General features: G+C 30.6%; 1 protein-coding gene across 1 annotated transcript in view; it reads left to right on the forward strand.

The window, feature by feature from the left end:
- Window positions 1-16,010, forward strand: part of LOC142329957 (alkaline phosphatase-like) — a 629,670-nt gene that overhangs the window by 502,805 nt on the left and 110,855 nt on the right. Inside the window, exon 3 of the mRNA XM_075374942.1 lies at window positions 13,261-13,435. Within this exon, the coding sequence (XP_075231057.1) occupies window positions 13,261-13,435 (175 nt within the window). The remainder of the gene's footprint in view (window positions 1-13,260; window positions 13,436-16,010) is intronic.

Here is a 16,010-nt window from a genome sequence, read left to right on the forward strand (position 1 = left end):
CGGACTTCAACCTCTTTCCGAAACTGAAAGAACCACTCCGAGCAATTCGTTTTAGCAGTTTGAAAGAGTTATTAGCTTCAGAGCCCAGAAAATTCGACACAACATAGATCGTTTCTTGACAGAAATCCAAAAGCTACCTCGTCCTTGGTTAGCGTGCATTATACATAGGGGATGTACAGGATGTTCCATATAAAACGCAACCCGACCTTATATTGGTAGGTATTGAAATAATAAAAAGGCATGTGTAAATGTAAATGTAATATTTATTATTACCATCCATTACCTTACATTTATAGTGTAAATGTTGGAAGTGGCCGCCATCTTCTTGAATACAAGCTTCAATTCTTTTTACAGCGTTTCTTGCAACTTTTATCAAAGTTTGTGGCTGGATATTTAATACAGCTTGTTCAATATTGACTTTCAATCGTTCAAGTGTTCGTGGTTTGTTGCTGTAGGATTTTTCTTTGAGGTAACCCCGTAGAAAAAAATCCGCCGCAATCAAATCTGGAGATCTTGGTGGCCACAAGCCTCGACCGATAACACTATTACCAAACAATTCCTCAAAATCAGAAGTTGAACCTGCGTAGTGCGATGTTGCACGGTCATGTTGTAGCCAGCAGTGTCTGTCTTCCTGTTCCAAGAGTGCGATGAACTGAAATAAAATATCCTGATATCGGTCTGCATTAACGGTGTACTCGAAAAAAATAGGACCGATTATTTTCTTCCGCGATATCGCGCACCACACGCCCGACTTCTGCGGGTGTAATTGTTTTTCGTGATAAACGTGGGGATTTTCAGCGCTCCAAATTCTACTGTTTTGGCTGTTTACGTAGCCATCCGAATGAAACGATGCTTCATCTGTGAAAAATAACGAATCCATAACGTTAATTCCCTCACGCAGAAATCGACGGAACCGTTGACAATATTGTAGCCGTTTTTCTTTGTCGGGCTCAAGAAGTCGATGAACCGTTTGAATGCGATAAGGTCGTAATTGTAATCGTTTGGTAGCCCGATGAACAGTCGATTTAGACAAATTAATTTCAGCAGACAAACGTCTGATCGATTTATTTGGCGAGGCGAGTAATCGGTCTTTGATTTCAGTGAGTGTATCTGTATTCAATACCGACGCAGATCTTTTGTGTTCCTTGTTATTAACAGACCCGGTCTCTCTAAATTTTGCGACTAACCTTAATGCTGATGTTTTGTTAGGAGCCGGTTTATCTGGGTACTTATGGCGAAACAAATCTTGCACTGCAACCGCTGATTTCGTACTGAAGTACGACTCGACAATGAAAACACGTTCATCTAGCGAAAACACCATCTTGTCTCTAGCAATGAACGTTATGATTGCATTGTTGTTACTATCGGTAGTGTTCTATTGCGTCGCCGCGATGTTCAGATGTTGGACGAGTCCATTTCAGTAACGAGTAAGGGAGTAAGCTTGACTTTTGAAATTTCATGGATGAGTGATTGATGGGTTGCGTTTTAGATGGGTCACCTGTAGTAACGGGCGGTAAAATTTGATTCGCCGAAGAAATAAATTTTCTTTGAATCCTGTGAACTGTACATTATTTTTGGGACAACCCTACCTTTATTAAATCCTTATTACACCTAGTAACAACGTTTGTGTCCAAAATATATAATTTTTTTTTATAATCTACTTATAATATAATACGGAACGTACAGAATATAGATATGGGTTGGTTTGGACGGGCATGTTTTGTAACAAGCACACATTTCAAAACAGTGCTCTCAGTCGTTTAGTTGACTTTTATACTGAAAATTAATGTTTCCAAGAAGAATATTTTTGTGTTTAAAAATTTCCAAAATCATAAAAAATAAATAATAAAATTCTAAATAAATAAATCTTAAAAGAAAAATAACTTCAAACCCTGACTTAATGTTTCATTTATCATATTTTCTAGTTATTAAAAAAAAAAAAACCCCAAAAAAAACCGTATTTATAAAACGATTAATAGGCCTATAACACGAATTCGACATACATGAAAAACACTATTGAATTAGTTTTCATTTCTTTTTTTAATGCATATTATGTGCCATAACAATGACTGTTTTCGGGTTATCCGATAGGAGGCAATAGTCACATCTAAAGATGTCGTTCCTAAAAATAAGGAATCATCCCATATCAGGCTAACAAGAAAAAATAGGGTACGATTACCTTATAAATAAAAAGTGGTATCTAGAAGTAAAAAGTGGTTTCCCGCTTCTTAATTTATTGAAAGTAATAAAAACTATTTCTTATCCGCATAATAAACCCCAATAACAATTTAAAATTATCGAATATTAAGCCTTTTATCTTTCAAAATAATTACTTTCTTCAGTGTAATTATCTGATGGGCGTTTTAAAAACAATTTATCAGATAATTACACTGAAGAAAGTTTAGCAAATATGTAGATTAGCAAATATAATACATTTATGTTAAGTTTATTCATTTATTGTACTGTATATTGATTTTGTCAAATTTTGTGTACTATAGTCTAACCAAATTACACTTAGAGAAAAAAAATTCTTACCTGGACTTTTAATGTGGAAATGGTAAAGGGATTTATAATAAACGTAACGTAAAAAAAGTAAATGTGTGAGCTGAGGTGGTAGAACGGTGATTTGTGGAGGGGAAGGGGGTTGAAAAACAATTTTCTAATACAAAAGATCGTCCAAAATCTAAATTTTTGTAGAGGTCACTTTTTAACATACGCTCAAAATTTTGGAGAAAAATCTTCTTTTTTCGTTTTTTATTTTTAATTTCCACAAAAATGATTTAATTTTGAAGAAACTTGATGAAAGTATACCTTTCTGTGTCTTTTTCGTCAACTTTAGCCGGAAATCGCAATAATACCATTTATCAACCCTTTTCAACCCCCAAATAAACCCTCCAGCTCCCCCGCTCAGGCATTTATATTTTTACGTTTATTATCAGCTCCTTTACTATTTCCACTTATAAAAGTCCAGGTAATAATTTTTCCCCTCTAAATGAGTTATTTCGATCGGTCTACTAATAAAATTCATATTTTTCATTTACGATTAATTCTCTTTTATATACTTTATAAAATTTCTTTAACAGGAAATTTTGAGAATAAAGATAATAAAGTTTTAAAATAACATCCAGTATACAAAATTTTAACTTATATTAATATTCAAGAATGAATTTTTTTTAATGAAAAATATTATCAGGAATTGAAGCAAATAACGTAATATTGATCACTACATCCATTCGGCAGCCTTAATAAATAATTTTATTATAAAAGTAGTTCACCATTAATCGTTTAATAATTTATAAGTTCTAATTTGTACCTAGTTATAGACTAAGCATACGGTTTTCATTCGATTAATAACTTTATCAAGTTAGAATATGTAACTTGAAGATCAGGGCTTCATAATAACCACAAAATCCCTTGTGTAACATTATTAAAAAATGAGCAAAGACCGCGACGTAACTTAATTCACATATTCCACGAGGCAATACATAATTTTAACCTCTTCTTCTCTGAGATAAATTTTCAACTTAAAGAGTCCTTAAAGTCCTTGCAAATATACTATTCTAATATTATAAGGATTTTAAATTATTCCTGAATTTAAAAATAATAATATTATTTAATATTGTAAATTTTCTTTTGAGAATTTGACGTCTTTTAGAAATTTAAAAACAATATATATATTTTTTTGTCTTCACTCATTTGACTGGTTTGATGCAGCTCTCCGATTCCCTATCTAGTGCTAGTCGTTTCATTTCGGTATACTTCCTACATCCCTAACAATTTGTTTTACATATTCTAAACGTTGCCTGCCTACACAATTTTTTCCTTCTACCTGTCCATCCAATATTAAAGCGACTATTCCAGGATGCCTTAATATGTGGCCTATAAGTCTGTCTCTTCTTTTAGCTATATTTTTCCAAATGCTTCTTTCTTCAACTATTTGCCGCAATACCTTTTCATTTGTCACTTTATCCACCCATCTGATTTTTAACATTCTCATATAGCATCGCATTTCAAAAGCTTCTAATCTTTTCTTCTCGGGTACTCCGATCGTCCAAGTTTCACATCCATATAAAGCGACCCTCCAAACATATACTTTTAAAAATCTTTTCCTGACATTTAAATTAATTTTTGATGTCAACAAATTATATTTCTGACTGAAGGCTCATTTCGCCTGTGCTAATCATCATTTTATATCGCTCCTACTTCGTCCATCTTTAGTAATTCTACTAAAGATGCCTAAAGATGTTGGTTTTTATATACCACTTTGTCGATATTTTATTCTTAAAATGATCCAAAAAATTTATAGTATTGTTAATTTCAACTTCCTTTGTAAATTGTATATGTTCATTAAATAGATAGAATTCTTTTAATATTAAATCAATATCCTTTTATGTGCACATACTAGAATGTCATTTACGTAACTTTTAAAGAATGAGAGCTTATTATTTAATTTCTCTAATACTTTATTTTCTAAATATTCCACAATTAGGTTCGCTAAGCAGGCTGAGATTGGTGACTCCATCGCTAAATCGTGGCAATGTTCATATAATTATGGCTTTACTTTTACGACAACTTTTAACTATGATTTTTAAACTTTGACTTTAATATATTAATTTTAACTCCTGACGATGACTTCCAAGTAAACCAAATGATCTAAAGAACGTATCAATGTGCTGGTAAGGTGGATTATATTATTTGTTAATTTATTTAATGTTATTAACTATGTAAATATTTATACATTTTAAAAATTTTGTTTTTTTAATTTTATTTATTTTTTCAATTTCACTCAATTTGCTTACTATCGCTCCAATTACTAAATTTTTCGGAATCTTGGTACATAATGAAGTTACATCCAACGAAATTAATTTATGGTGTCTGGGTATTTTATTTGCTTATTAATATATGTGTGGAATTCCCGTGAATCTTTGATGCTGTATTTACTTTTTCCGATAACTTCTTGTAATACTTTAACCTTGTACATCGGACTTTGTATGCAGTTTACCACAGGTCGTACAGGATAATAATTTTTATGTAATTTTATTCCATCGTAGATTCTCTGCAGTATTGCGTTATTGATACTTATTAGTTTCGCTTCTTCTTTTGTTATATACCCACCAACAGACAACTTTTTGGCTATTTTATTATTTTCTGGCTGTAATTTATTGGTCAGAGCCCTTTTTATTTCTCTGTACGTCTTTTGTTATTTAAAAAATTTTCCGTTTTTGTTGAATAATCTTTATTGTTTACAACTGTTTTATTACTTTTATCAGCATTAAGGATTATGATTTTATCTCTAATACGCTTAGTGAATTTTTTTTCTTGATACGTCTATGATGATATTCTCTATTATTTTTTCCGCTTCCACATTTACTATGTTGTTGTATATGCCATTTTAATTTTATTAATTACATGCCTTAGTATTACGTTTTCATATTTGTACTGCCTTGCATATATTATTACGTTTTTTTTTCTTCCTCATTGTCAACAGTTTTTGTTGGCAACAGTTTGCGTGTAACTGTGTCTCGCTCGTGATTATTTAATGTTAGCGGTAACGCAAGTTTAGGTCCTAACGGTAAACTTTTAATTACATATTCAGGAACTGGGATTGTTGAAAAATTTTGTATCCATTTTTCGTTGTATTCAATGAAGTTAGGTTTGCTATAACTATTTCTTAAGCGGTTGACTTTTTTAATATTTTTTTCTTTGATAATTTTGAAATACTTCACATTTGTGTTTTTCCCAAATTATAAAACTTTCAAATATTTGTGTAGGTAAAGTACCCTTTAAGGTATTTATTTCTGAGAAAATTATGTGCACTGTAACGCTTTTAATAATATTTTAATATTTCAATAAAGGTTTCAATACACAAAAGTGGGGATAAAATATTTTTAACTAGGATGGGTAACCCAGTTAATTTCTTAGCAAGATAATTCTGTGAATGTGTTCTGTCACCTGAAAAAGCTTCGAGAATTCTAAGTGAAACAAGTGTATTTAATTTATAATTTTTGTATATTCGACTGGTTAATCAAAGAGATTCATAAAGATAATATGTTTAAGTAAAATATGTTTTCTATATATATATATATATTTGTGTGTGTGTATGTGTGCGCGCGCGCGTGCGCGCTAACAGTAAAAAAAAAAAAATTGAAATATACTGATATCGGACTACTTATATATTACGCTGCCTTGTGTAAAATAGTTAAGTCGTAAATAATGATTGTAGTCAAAATTATGAGTCTTTTGTTAAAAAAGTGAAAACGAAAGAACCATTACAGCCCATGAATACCGAAGACTAACGATAAAGATCCAATCAGCTAAAGTGAAACATTACTGACGACTAATGTGACTTCATCAGCGGGTTATACTTTTTTCACGTACAAAATTTTTTTAATAAAAAAAACCCATTATTTACCTAAATCATTTGAAGATATTTTTCACTATTCTTGTAATCTCCGTTTTGAAATAAATTCACATTTCATGATATATATAACCTCATGTCATCGGATAATTACATTATTTTCGCGTGATGATTTCATAATTAAATAAATTAGAAAGAAACGTTATACTACATTGACCCACATCAAAAATACACTTATCTGATAAACTATAACAGTGAACGTAATTTATCTGCATTGATTTTTACTTCCTTGTATGAAGTAAAGGAAGTACTGTGATCGCGAAAAATTTCGGTTTTCAGATTTTAACGGAAATATCAATTTTGATCATCATTGAATCCATTTTGAATAGTTTCGGCGTGACGTCTGTACGTCCGTACAGACGTCACGCCGAACGTCGCATAACTCAGACGTCATAAATGACGTCATAAATGCAGACATCGCATAACTCAAAACCGAACAGCCGGAGGATGTTGAAATTCTAGATTTCGGACTGTTGTAACATCTAGTAGTGCATCTCTCTTTTTGATTGCAATCGACTGAATCGAAAGTGTCCAAATAGCCAAAAATCCAAAAGTTTGGATTTTTTACTTTTAACTGCAGTAGTAATCCCTCATCGAGAGATTTTCAACGATATATTATAAGTGGTACTGATTTTCATTGGTTCCAGAGTTATAATCAAATAAAATTTTAATTAATGAAATATTTGGATCTTACAATGGGAAGGCACTCGGTTCGAATTAGACTTCATCTCCTTTTTTGTTTAATTTAAATATATTGATTTAATAATAGTTATTAATCTCTGCTTTAAAAAAAAAACGTTTTTCGATAAATAATAATTCAATAATAACAATAAAAAAAAAAATATGTGAAAAAATAGCAGAAGTTATTAATGAAATAAAATTTTATGTACTTCTCATTTTTAAAAAAAAAATTTGTATATATAATTTAATAGGCGTATAAGGAAGCCACGTGATGCCCATTTCAAAGTTTTTTATTTTTATACAACCTAAATCTTTAGCATTTTTTCTTACAAGTTGAATATTCAAAAAGGTGATTTTTTTCCTACAAGCCTATGCATATATAAATTAGAGCGGTAAAATAAAACTATTCAAATTTAATCACGTATAAAATCATTTCAGAATTATTTTAGTTAGTAATATTTCATAATTACTTTGACTAAATTACACTACCCTCTAGGATAAATCGTTTTACTTTGTAAACATTGGAACTATAATTTTTGTACGAATATTAAAGCCTGTAATGTATTAACCGTAGAATATACAATAATAATTATCTTAAAGTGATTTTATAAGTCATCCTAATTAATGAGTTAAACTTACTAGTTAAACTTAACTGGTTAACACTTTGAGTAACATTTATTAAAGATAAATAAATTAGATATTCTGATATGCATCCCTCCCCACTTTCAGGGGAAACAGCCGAGCCAATTGTACTGTAGTTATGATTATATTTAATACTGTAATATTTATTTGTTAATTACTGTTATATTGATTTACTGTAGTTGGATCTATTTTTAAAAATCGTGCATTCCTTACTTCACTGGTTAAATTTTAATTATAAGATTTTTTAAGGGTAAATTTGAAACACAATATAATTTTATAGATAAAAATCCCCATTTTTAAGGGAAACGAACCGAAGTTTACGAATATGTACAGGATTTATAAAAAAAAATTAAATAATGAAAAAATTTGTTAACTTTTTTTATTAATTAAAATTTTGTTTAGGATGGTTAAAAGAAAACTTGAAACTAAATGTAAATAGATTTTTTTTTAAATTGGAAAAATATCCTGTGAGACATTATTACTTACATCATAAAAGTTTTATATAATGCGTACAGCAGCATCATCTTCTTTCAGATTATTAATCTTTGTACACAGTACATAAATTTTCGTGAGAGACAAAACTGCAGATCATTATTCATCTATTACCCTACTTATATACTGATATAACCAGCCGTATTCAATGTCTGATTCAAGGAATCTCTTTCAAAAAACCGCGCGCGCGCACACGCACACACACAAATATAACAGAAACATGAAGGCCCGAATATGCAAACAATTTTTATGAAATGCAATCTGATAATTTTACTACGTACAATGTCTCTAAACGAAACACTTGAAGGCAGTAATAGGGTGTATTACCATTAGTTGTAAGAGCTTTGGGAATTAATTAGTTTTGTGATATTTCTAAATTCATGCTAGTCAAGCATTAGTCTTTATTACAGGTAGAGATTATTTTACATCGTTAGAAAAATGCGTTTTACAATAGCAATAGTAATTTTAAACTCGGTTATATACGCGTATATACCAATGCTATTCTTCTCTAGAGCTGTGGAGACGCTCTCTCCGAAAAATTACGGTATTCGTGACACAACAAAAACAACCATTAATACTAATTATTAACCAATGAAGATTAGAGTATATAACATACACATTCGCGCGCGCAGAAATTCATAAAATAAAGTCTCTATATCACAATGTATTTTTTTTTTAAATAAAATTTAATTAGTCATTATTTAAAATATTAAAATTAGAGAGAGATGCTTACCGTTTCAAGTAAGCCAACTATGTGATGTAAATTAACTACTCACCAGTTATTATCACTTATTCATAGCTAAAATAAATTCATATTAAAAGAGACAAAAATCTTATTACGTTTGTATTAAGTTCCTTTAAATTAAATATCAACACATATAAATTTGAAAAATTAATAAAATTTAAAACTAATAATAACAAATTAAAGAAAATAAATAACGAACTAATTTTAATATTTATAAGGATTGAGAAATTTAAAAAATAGAATGCGGGAAACAAAATTGTAAAATTTTTAACATACGAATGACAAACAGAAATTTTAACCAAAGTTTTTTCAGGAAAATTTACAAGCATATAAATAAATCTGCTAATTACATGAGGGAAAGTAAAAAGAAGCTTTTATAAATAAAAACCATATCGATATTAAAAATAAGCAGTAAAATTTTAAAGTTTCTTCCTCTCGAAAAAATGCACCCAATAAAAAAACAGTACGAAAATTTAATTGGTAAAATTTATATTTTAAAATAAATATTCAAATTATGGTATACAGAACGATACATTATCTACTAAAATATTGTACTAACTGCACTAGAATAATTCATTTTATAAAAATAGTAAACACACCTCTGTATAGTTTTATTACATTAAATTAAGTTTAATGTAAGTTTTACCACACGGAAGATCTACTGTAAATATGAAATTAAAAAAAAAAACAGTTTTGAGATCGAAGATAATAGTCTTTACAGGGAAGTGATCCGATTAGGACAAAGACTGTCATAAATAACACTGAGCAAGTTTTACAGTTTAACTACCTTGTACGTGACAAGTCGTTTTTCAAAGCCGAAGATGTTTGAAATAAGCTCAACAAGATTAGTGCAATATGTGGAAAATTCATAGAACTTTAAAGAAAAAACAAGACCGTCAACCAGTTTAAATTCTGAAATACAGGTCGGATAAAGGAAGTCCTTTAAAAATATGGGTGCCGGAACCAGTATATAGTCTACCCTGAAGAAGAAAAGATAATTGAAATAATTGCTAAAATAAGATAATTAAATAATTAGAATTTTATTACAAAAAGACGTTCTGATAAGAAAAATCTCTACAAAAGGGAAATTAATGAAAAATAAATTATGTGCAATATATTGTATGTTGCGGACATAAATTTAGAAGAAAAAGACAATGGAGACAAAGTATTTCAAAATTAAGATTACGGAACATTTTAAATATCTTGGAGATATAATTACTGGAAACAGAACAAATAGACTAGTGATTGATACCAAAAAGCACAAATTAGAACAATTAAACATTCACAAAAAAAAAATCCCTTTCGGCACGCCGGAAGGTGGAGGTAGATTTCACCGGTGTTAAGTAAGGAATAAAAAAGATTTCCACCTTAAAGTTAATGAAAAATTCAAAAATTTACTCAATACGACAACAATATTTGCATGTGAAAAAAGTTTCACATGTTCAGCATACGACAAACCCCATCTTACAATTCCAGCAACATTCTGATCATCCCGTGCCGTAACGGTTGGTCATATCAAAAATTGTTTCAGACAAAAGTTTTAGGAAATGTTTAGAGGACTAACGACTACTTTAAACCGATTTGATACTGTGCCTATTAAGGAAGGTATGATTCTTTCTTGTCTTCGAAACCCATTTTTTCAACCCCCTGGGCCAATGGTTGGTGACATAAAAAAAATTACTTAGATATGTTTTAGGCCCTTATCTTATGAATAAAAGGAACTTTAAACGAATTCGATATTTTACTTAATAAGAAAGTTATAACGATATTTTGTTTTTTTCGAAAAAGCCCTCCTCATTTCCACCCCAGTGATCTGATTTTGCCTATAACTATACAGAGATTTTGAGTCATTATATTTTACGTATCAATTTGAAAGTGAATGGCGCAAAATTACGGCAGTTATCGTGTCCACAAGAAAGTAATATATATATATATATATATATATATATATATATACACACACACACACGATTATATAAATGTATACAAAACCTTTGGAGCTGACAGTGATTTTGGAGGCTGGGGAATGTGAAGCGTGAAGATATGTCGAAATTTTTCGTAGCGCTCTTATGAAATGTACCTAATATTTACAATAAAACAAACCTTTGTATAAATGCTAAATTAAGGCATTATAGCACAATTGTAAGTTATCTTGTTCGGCATAGAAACTAAAAATATACAGAAGCTTGAAAATTAACCCAAACTCAGGGAATTATTTTGTTTATTTCTACGTTGTGGCTACACTGTTTCACCACACTTACTCTTAATGTCGTCTGTGTAATGTAAGGTTATTGTTCCTCAGTTATTTAGTAATTTTCATGTTATAAATAGTTTTTTGAAGAAAGTTTATTTCATTTTTAATTACAAAATCATATTTTCGTATTTTTTATTGTGTATCTTGAATATATAATAATGGATATAACTCCAAGAAAGATTGTTTCTCTTTTGACCATACCTATTTCACACGACAAATTCTGAATGTGGTATTAGACTAGAGTTAGTGAATGCTATTTTAAAACGATTTAAGGAAACCGATTATTTTTCACCTCAAAGGGAAGGGAAATGTGGCAGTAAAATAAAAACTACTCCCGACACAGGATAAGTTATTAGTGAGAAAAAGTAAACTTGATTATTAGATGTTATTTGAAATTATTATCTGATGTGGACTTAAGTAGAGTATTAGAAGCCAGTGGAATAAATCTACACGTGACAATTGTTAGACGCCGACTTCTGAAGCAAGATGAAAAGCTCGTCGACCGGCTAAAATCCACATTTAACACCAGCAATATTAAAAAAAAGGAACTTGTGGGTCAAAGCAAATGCTAACTGGACCAAAGAAGACTGGAGAAAAATGTTATATTTTCCGACAAGTTAGATTTTTATGTTCAGGGGCAAAGGGTTTCATTCGTTAGAAAAGCATCATATGAAAATACATATGGCTCGTATCCAGCAATCAGTTAAACATTACCAGAAAAAAAGTATTGGGTTATTTCATATTTAAAGGCCCTTGTTCATTACTTCCAGTAGATGGTATGTTGAAAAGTGAAAAAGATTCTGAAGGAAAGGATTGTTAATACCTTCATAAAAAATTCTCATAAGGCAACAGAGTATTCCAACAAGATTTGGCGCCATGCCGTACTGCCAAAAAAATGGAAAAGGTTTTCGATAAACGAAACATTAAAGTACTCCCGTGGTAAGGCGACTCCGCAGACTTAAAAACCAAATTGAAAATCTTTGGCCAATAGAGAAAAAACTACTTCAAATATAAACTGTTCAATAAAAATTCACCTCATTACAGCAATAATATCGGTGTGATTTCATGAGGAAATCAAATAAATGTGCAGTACACGTGTTTTCGATATCAAACCGTGTACGTGCAGTGACTGAGAATAGAGGACATATTAGTTACTAGATAATCATAAATTATTAAGGATTAATTTTTTTTCTAAACAAAGTTGCATTTTATGAAATAATATCTTTCTTTTTCTGTTTAGCCTCCGAAACCACATAAGGTATTACTTCAGAGGATAAAAGAGGATGATATGTATGAGTGCAAATAAAATGTAGTCTTGTACAGTCTCAGATCAATCGTTCCTGAGATGTGTGGTTAATTGAAACTCAACCACCAAAGAACAACGGTATTCAATCCGTTTAAATCTAGTATTCAAATCTGTTTAAAAGTAACTGCTTTTACTAAGATTTGAACCTTAGAACTCTCGACTTCAAAATCAGCTGATTTGTCATGACGCGTTCATCACTAGACCAACCCGATGGGTTATTAAATAATATCTGTGTCGGATTAATTTGCACGCTACTGTAACTGGAATAAAAAATCTAGTCAATATAGAAAGAAAACGTTTATGGATGTATTGGTCCAATAAGAACACAAGAAGGCCGCAGACTGAGATCAAATAAAGAAATGTACGAAGAAGTAGCAATAAGAAAACGACTGCTAAAATTCTATGGATCATTTGTCCATAGGAGTTTAGACGTGAATTAAACAAGGCTATACAAACAGATCTTCAATTGACTCTGGAAAACCGTCAAGACGGCTGTGTTAAACTGGTGAAAGAAGAGCTAAACAGTCCGAAAGAATAAAAAACTTCTAGACAAGGAAAGAAACTACATGAAATTAATGATATTTGCGTGGTCCTTGAAGGTCTACCCGCGGAGGAAAAAAATTTATTCATAATAAGTTATGAAAAATGATAGATTTCATTAAAATAGTTTATCCATTTATAATCTATGTATGATTATATAGTTAAATTTTCATTTTTTCCAGACATACAATTTGGATGCACAAGTTGGAGAGAGTTCAGCCTGTGCGACAGCATTACTATGTGGTGTCAAAGCTAATTTTGAAACAGTCGGTTTGGACGGCGGTGGACGATTTGAAGACTGTTTTTCATCTTATAAATCAAGAGTTGATTCGTTATTATCGTGGGCCCAACGAGAAGGTAAATAATTTAATTGATATTAAAAATTTTCATACGTATTTTAATTTATATTTTATATATAAAAACATATTTTTTCAATAATTATCCTGAAAGCATAATACTGCCATGAACTATCCTCTCTCTCTTTTTCTGTTTAACCTCCGGAACTACCGAACGGTGCTGCTTCAGAGAATGAATAAGGATGATACGTATGAATGTAAATGAACTGTAGTCTTGTACAGTCTCAGGTCGACCATTCCTGAGAGATGTGTGGTTAATTGAAAGTCATAATTTTTTTTTAACCTTACTCCCCGGGCCGGATTTACAGCTAAGTAGAACTCAGCCCGAAAGAGTGTCCTTATAATTTAAAGGGAGCCTCTCCCACTGGCAATGTCCCGCACTGCAAGTCAATCCCCCGGTCGGATCTTTTGTGCCTGCTTCTAATCCACAATGGATGGTAACCGCGCTCGACTACGTCGTTCCCGGGCCGCCCCCCAGAGACTGGGACTCGGTCATAGACATTGCCTGCCTCAAACCGCAGAAAGGAGAGACCAGGTTCGACTATGCCGTCCCCAGCTCCACCCCTCTGCGGCCGGAACTCGGTCTTAACTTATTCCCATTCTATAAGCCCGTGGAGTTCCTACCCGATCACTGGAAGCCGCACACCTAGGCGTGCGACCCCTCACGTGTGGGGCTGTCCACTCTTCCCTATGCTAATATCCCCGTCGTCTTCCCTCAGCCTCCTTGGCAGTCCGGACGTCGACCGCCGAGGCTAACTTACGCCAGTTAGCTGCGGAAGCCAGAAAAAAGGTGAGGAAACCTTACGCGCTAAGCCAGGATGTTTTGAGTTAATCTCATTCTCATTCTGTTTTGAGTTAATCTCACTCGGGAAATCGAGAAGGATTCGGGAATAATCAAATGTAATTAACAGCCTAACAGCTAGTATACCCGTATATCTAATAAACCAAAAATATCTAAATCAATATTTTTGTCTGTACATGTGATTTAAAAAAAGGTAAAAAACTTTTTAAGTTGTTTTACAAAATAAAGTGACGTTTTCTTTGCCTACAGGAAATATTCTAAAACATAATTATGAGTAATTCGTAAAGATAATAACGGCTAAATAACATCTCTAGATGCGCATTTCGGTTATTAGAAAATCATCAGTGGGCGAATTAGGAAAAGAAAATATAAACACAAAAAACAAACTTAAAATGAAAAAAATATATAATTGGGAAATGTTAATAATATAATGCTTGCAAAATAGTAAATAAAATATCACTTCTGTCTGCGTATGTAAAACCAAAATAGTAAATAAAATAAATCCACTAAAAGTCCTATTTTCAGAAACATTTTAATTTTTATGATTTCAAAATATCACGTGATTGTGTTTCTAATAATAAAATATTCTATATTAAAAAAATTTATAAAACAGAATTTAATTTAATTACAATAAGAATTAATAATTAAATTAATTCAATAAATTACCGTTTTAAAAAGTATTAAAAATAAGTAAAATGTAAAAATAAAAATTACATCAAAATCAATACAATTAAAAGGATTTTAGATTTTATGCTCTAATAAATGGCGATCACATTTGAACTGTGATAACGGCGAAAATTCATAGTCCAAAACTGAAAACACAATTTGTAGTTCAATTACAAACCTAATTAACTTATTGTCTAATCTACGATTTAGTATAGTGAAGCGTTACTCCATTTCAGCAGTAGGTGATAAGGTAGCTGTGTATTATTGTATATCCCCTTTTATACACATATATAGGTTGCTACATGTAAAATGATACCCATATTATATATATATATATATGTTTGTAGATAAAACTTAAAACGTAATGTTTTTTTATATAAACTAATAAAGATGTTTTTTGAAATTAAAAGATTTATTTTATTTATTCATTTATTACAACTATTTATTTATTTTTTTTAACAATAAAACTTATAAATACAGGCCTTCTCATTGATAGTACTTATAATATATCAGATCATTCATTCGTTTAAAAATAATTTTAACAACGTAGCATATGGGTTTATACAAAAATAACCATTTTAAAGAGCAGCTTAGAAAAAGCATCTTATAAAAAAAAACACAAATATACTAAAATGATAAACACAATAAATTACGGAAATAATTAATAGTAAAGTTTATAAAATAGTGCAATAATAAAAATACTATTAAGATAAAAAAATGTAAGATAACCTCACGTTAATGAATTATAAGGGATAATTATAAGGCAAAAAAGGTAATAAAAGGGTATAGGGTATATAAAGGATATAAGGGTATATGATATAAATTATATAAGGGATATGATATTTATATGAGATATAAGAGAATTATAACGGAAACAAATTATAAGGGATTTTACATAAATCAACAGAAAAAGAATAATAAATTTTACTTAAGAAGGTATTATCTTCTTATGAATCTTATTTTAATATAATTAGAACAGAAATAAAAATTTCTGTTTGAACTTGGTTTTTTTTTTAACTTGAGGAAATTGTTAGTATGTTGTTTTCTTAAAATGTATTTCCACGTAGTGTAATTTACCGGATTAGAACAGATAATTTTAATCTGCGAA

Source organism: Lycorma delicatula, chromosome 9 (genome assembly GCF_047948215.1).
Source record: "Lycorma delicatula isolate Av1 chromosome 9, ASM4794821v1, whole genome shotgun sequence".
Lineage (NCBI taxonomy): Eukaryota > Metazoa > Arthropoda > Insecta > Hemiptera > Fulgoridae > Lycorma > Lycorma delicatula.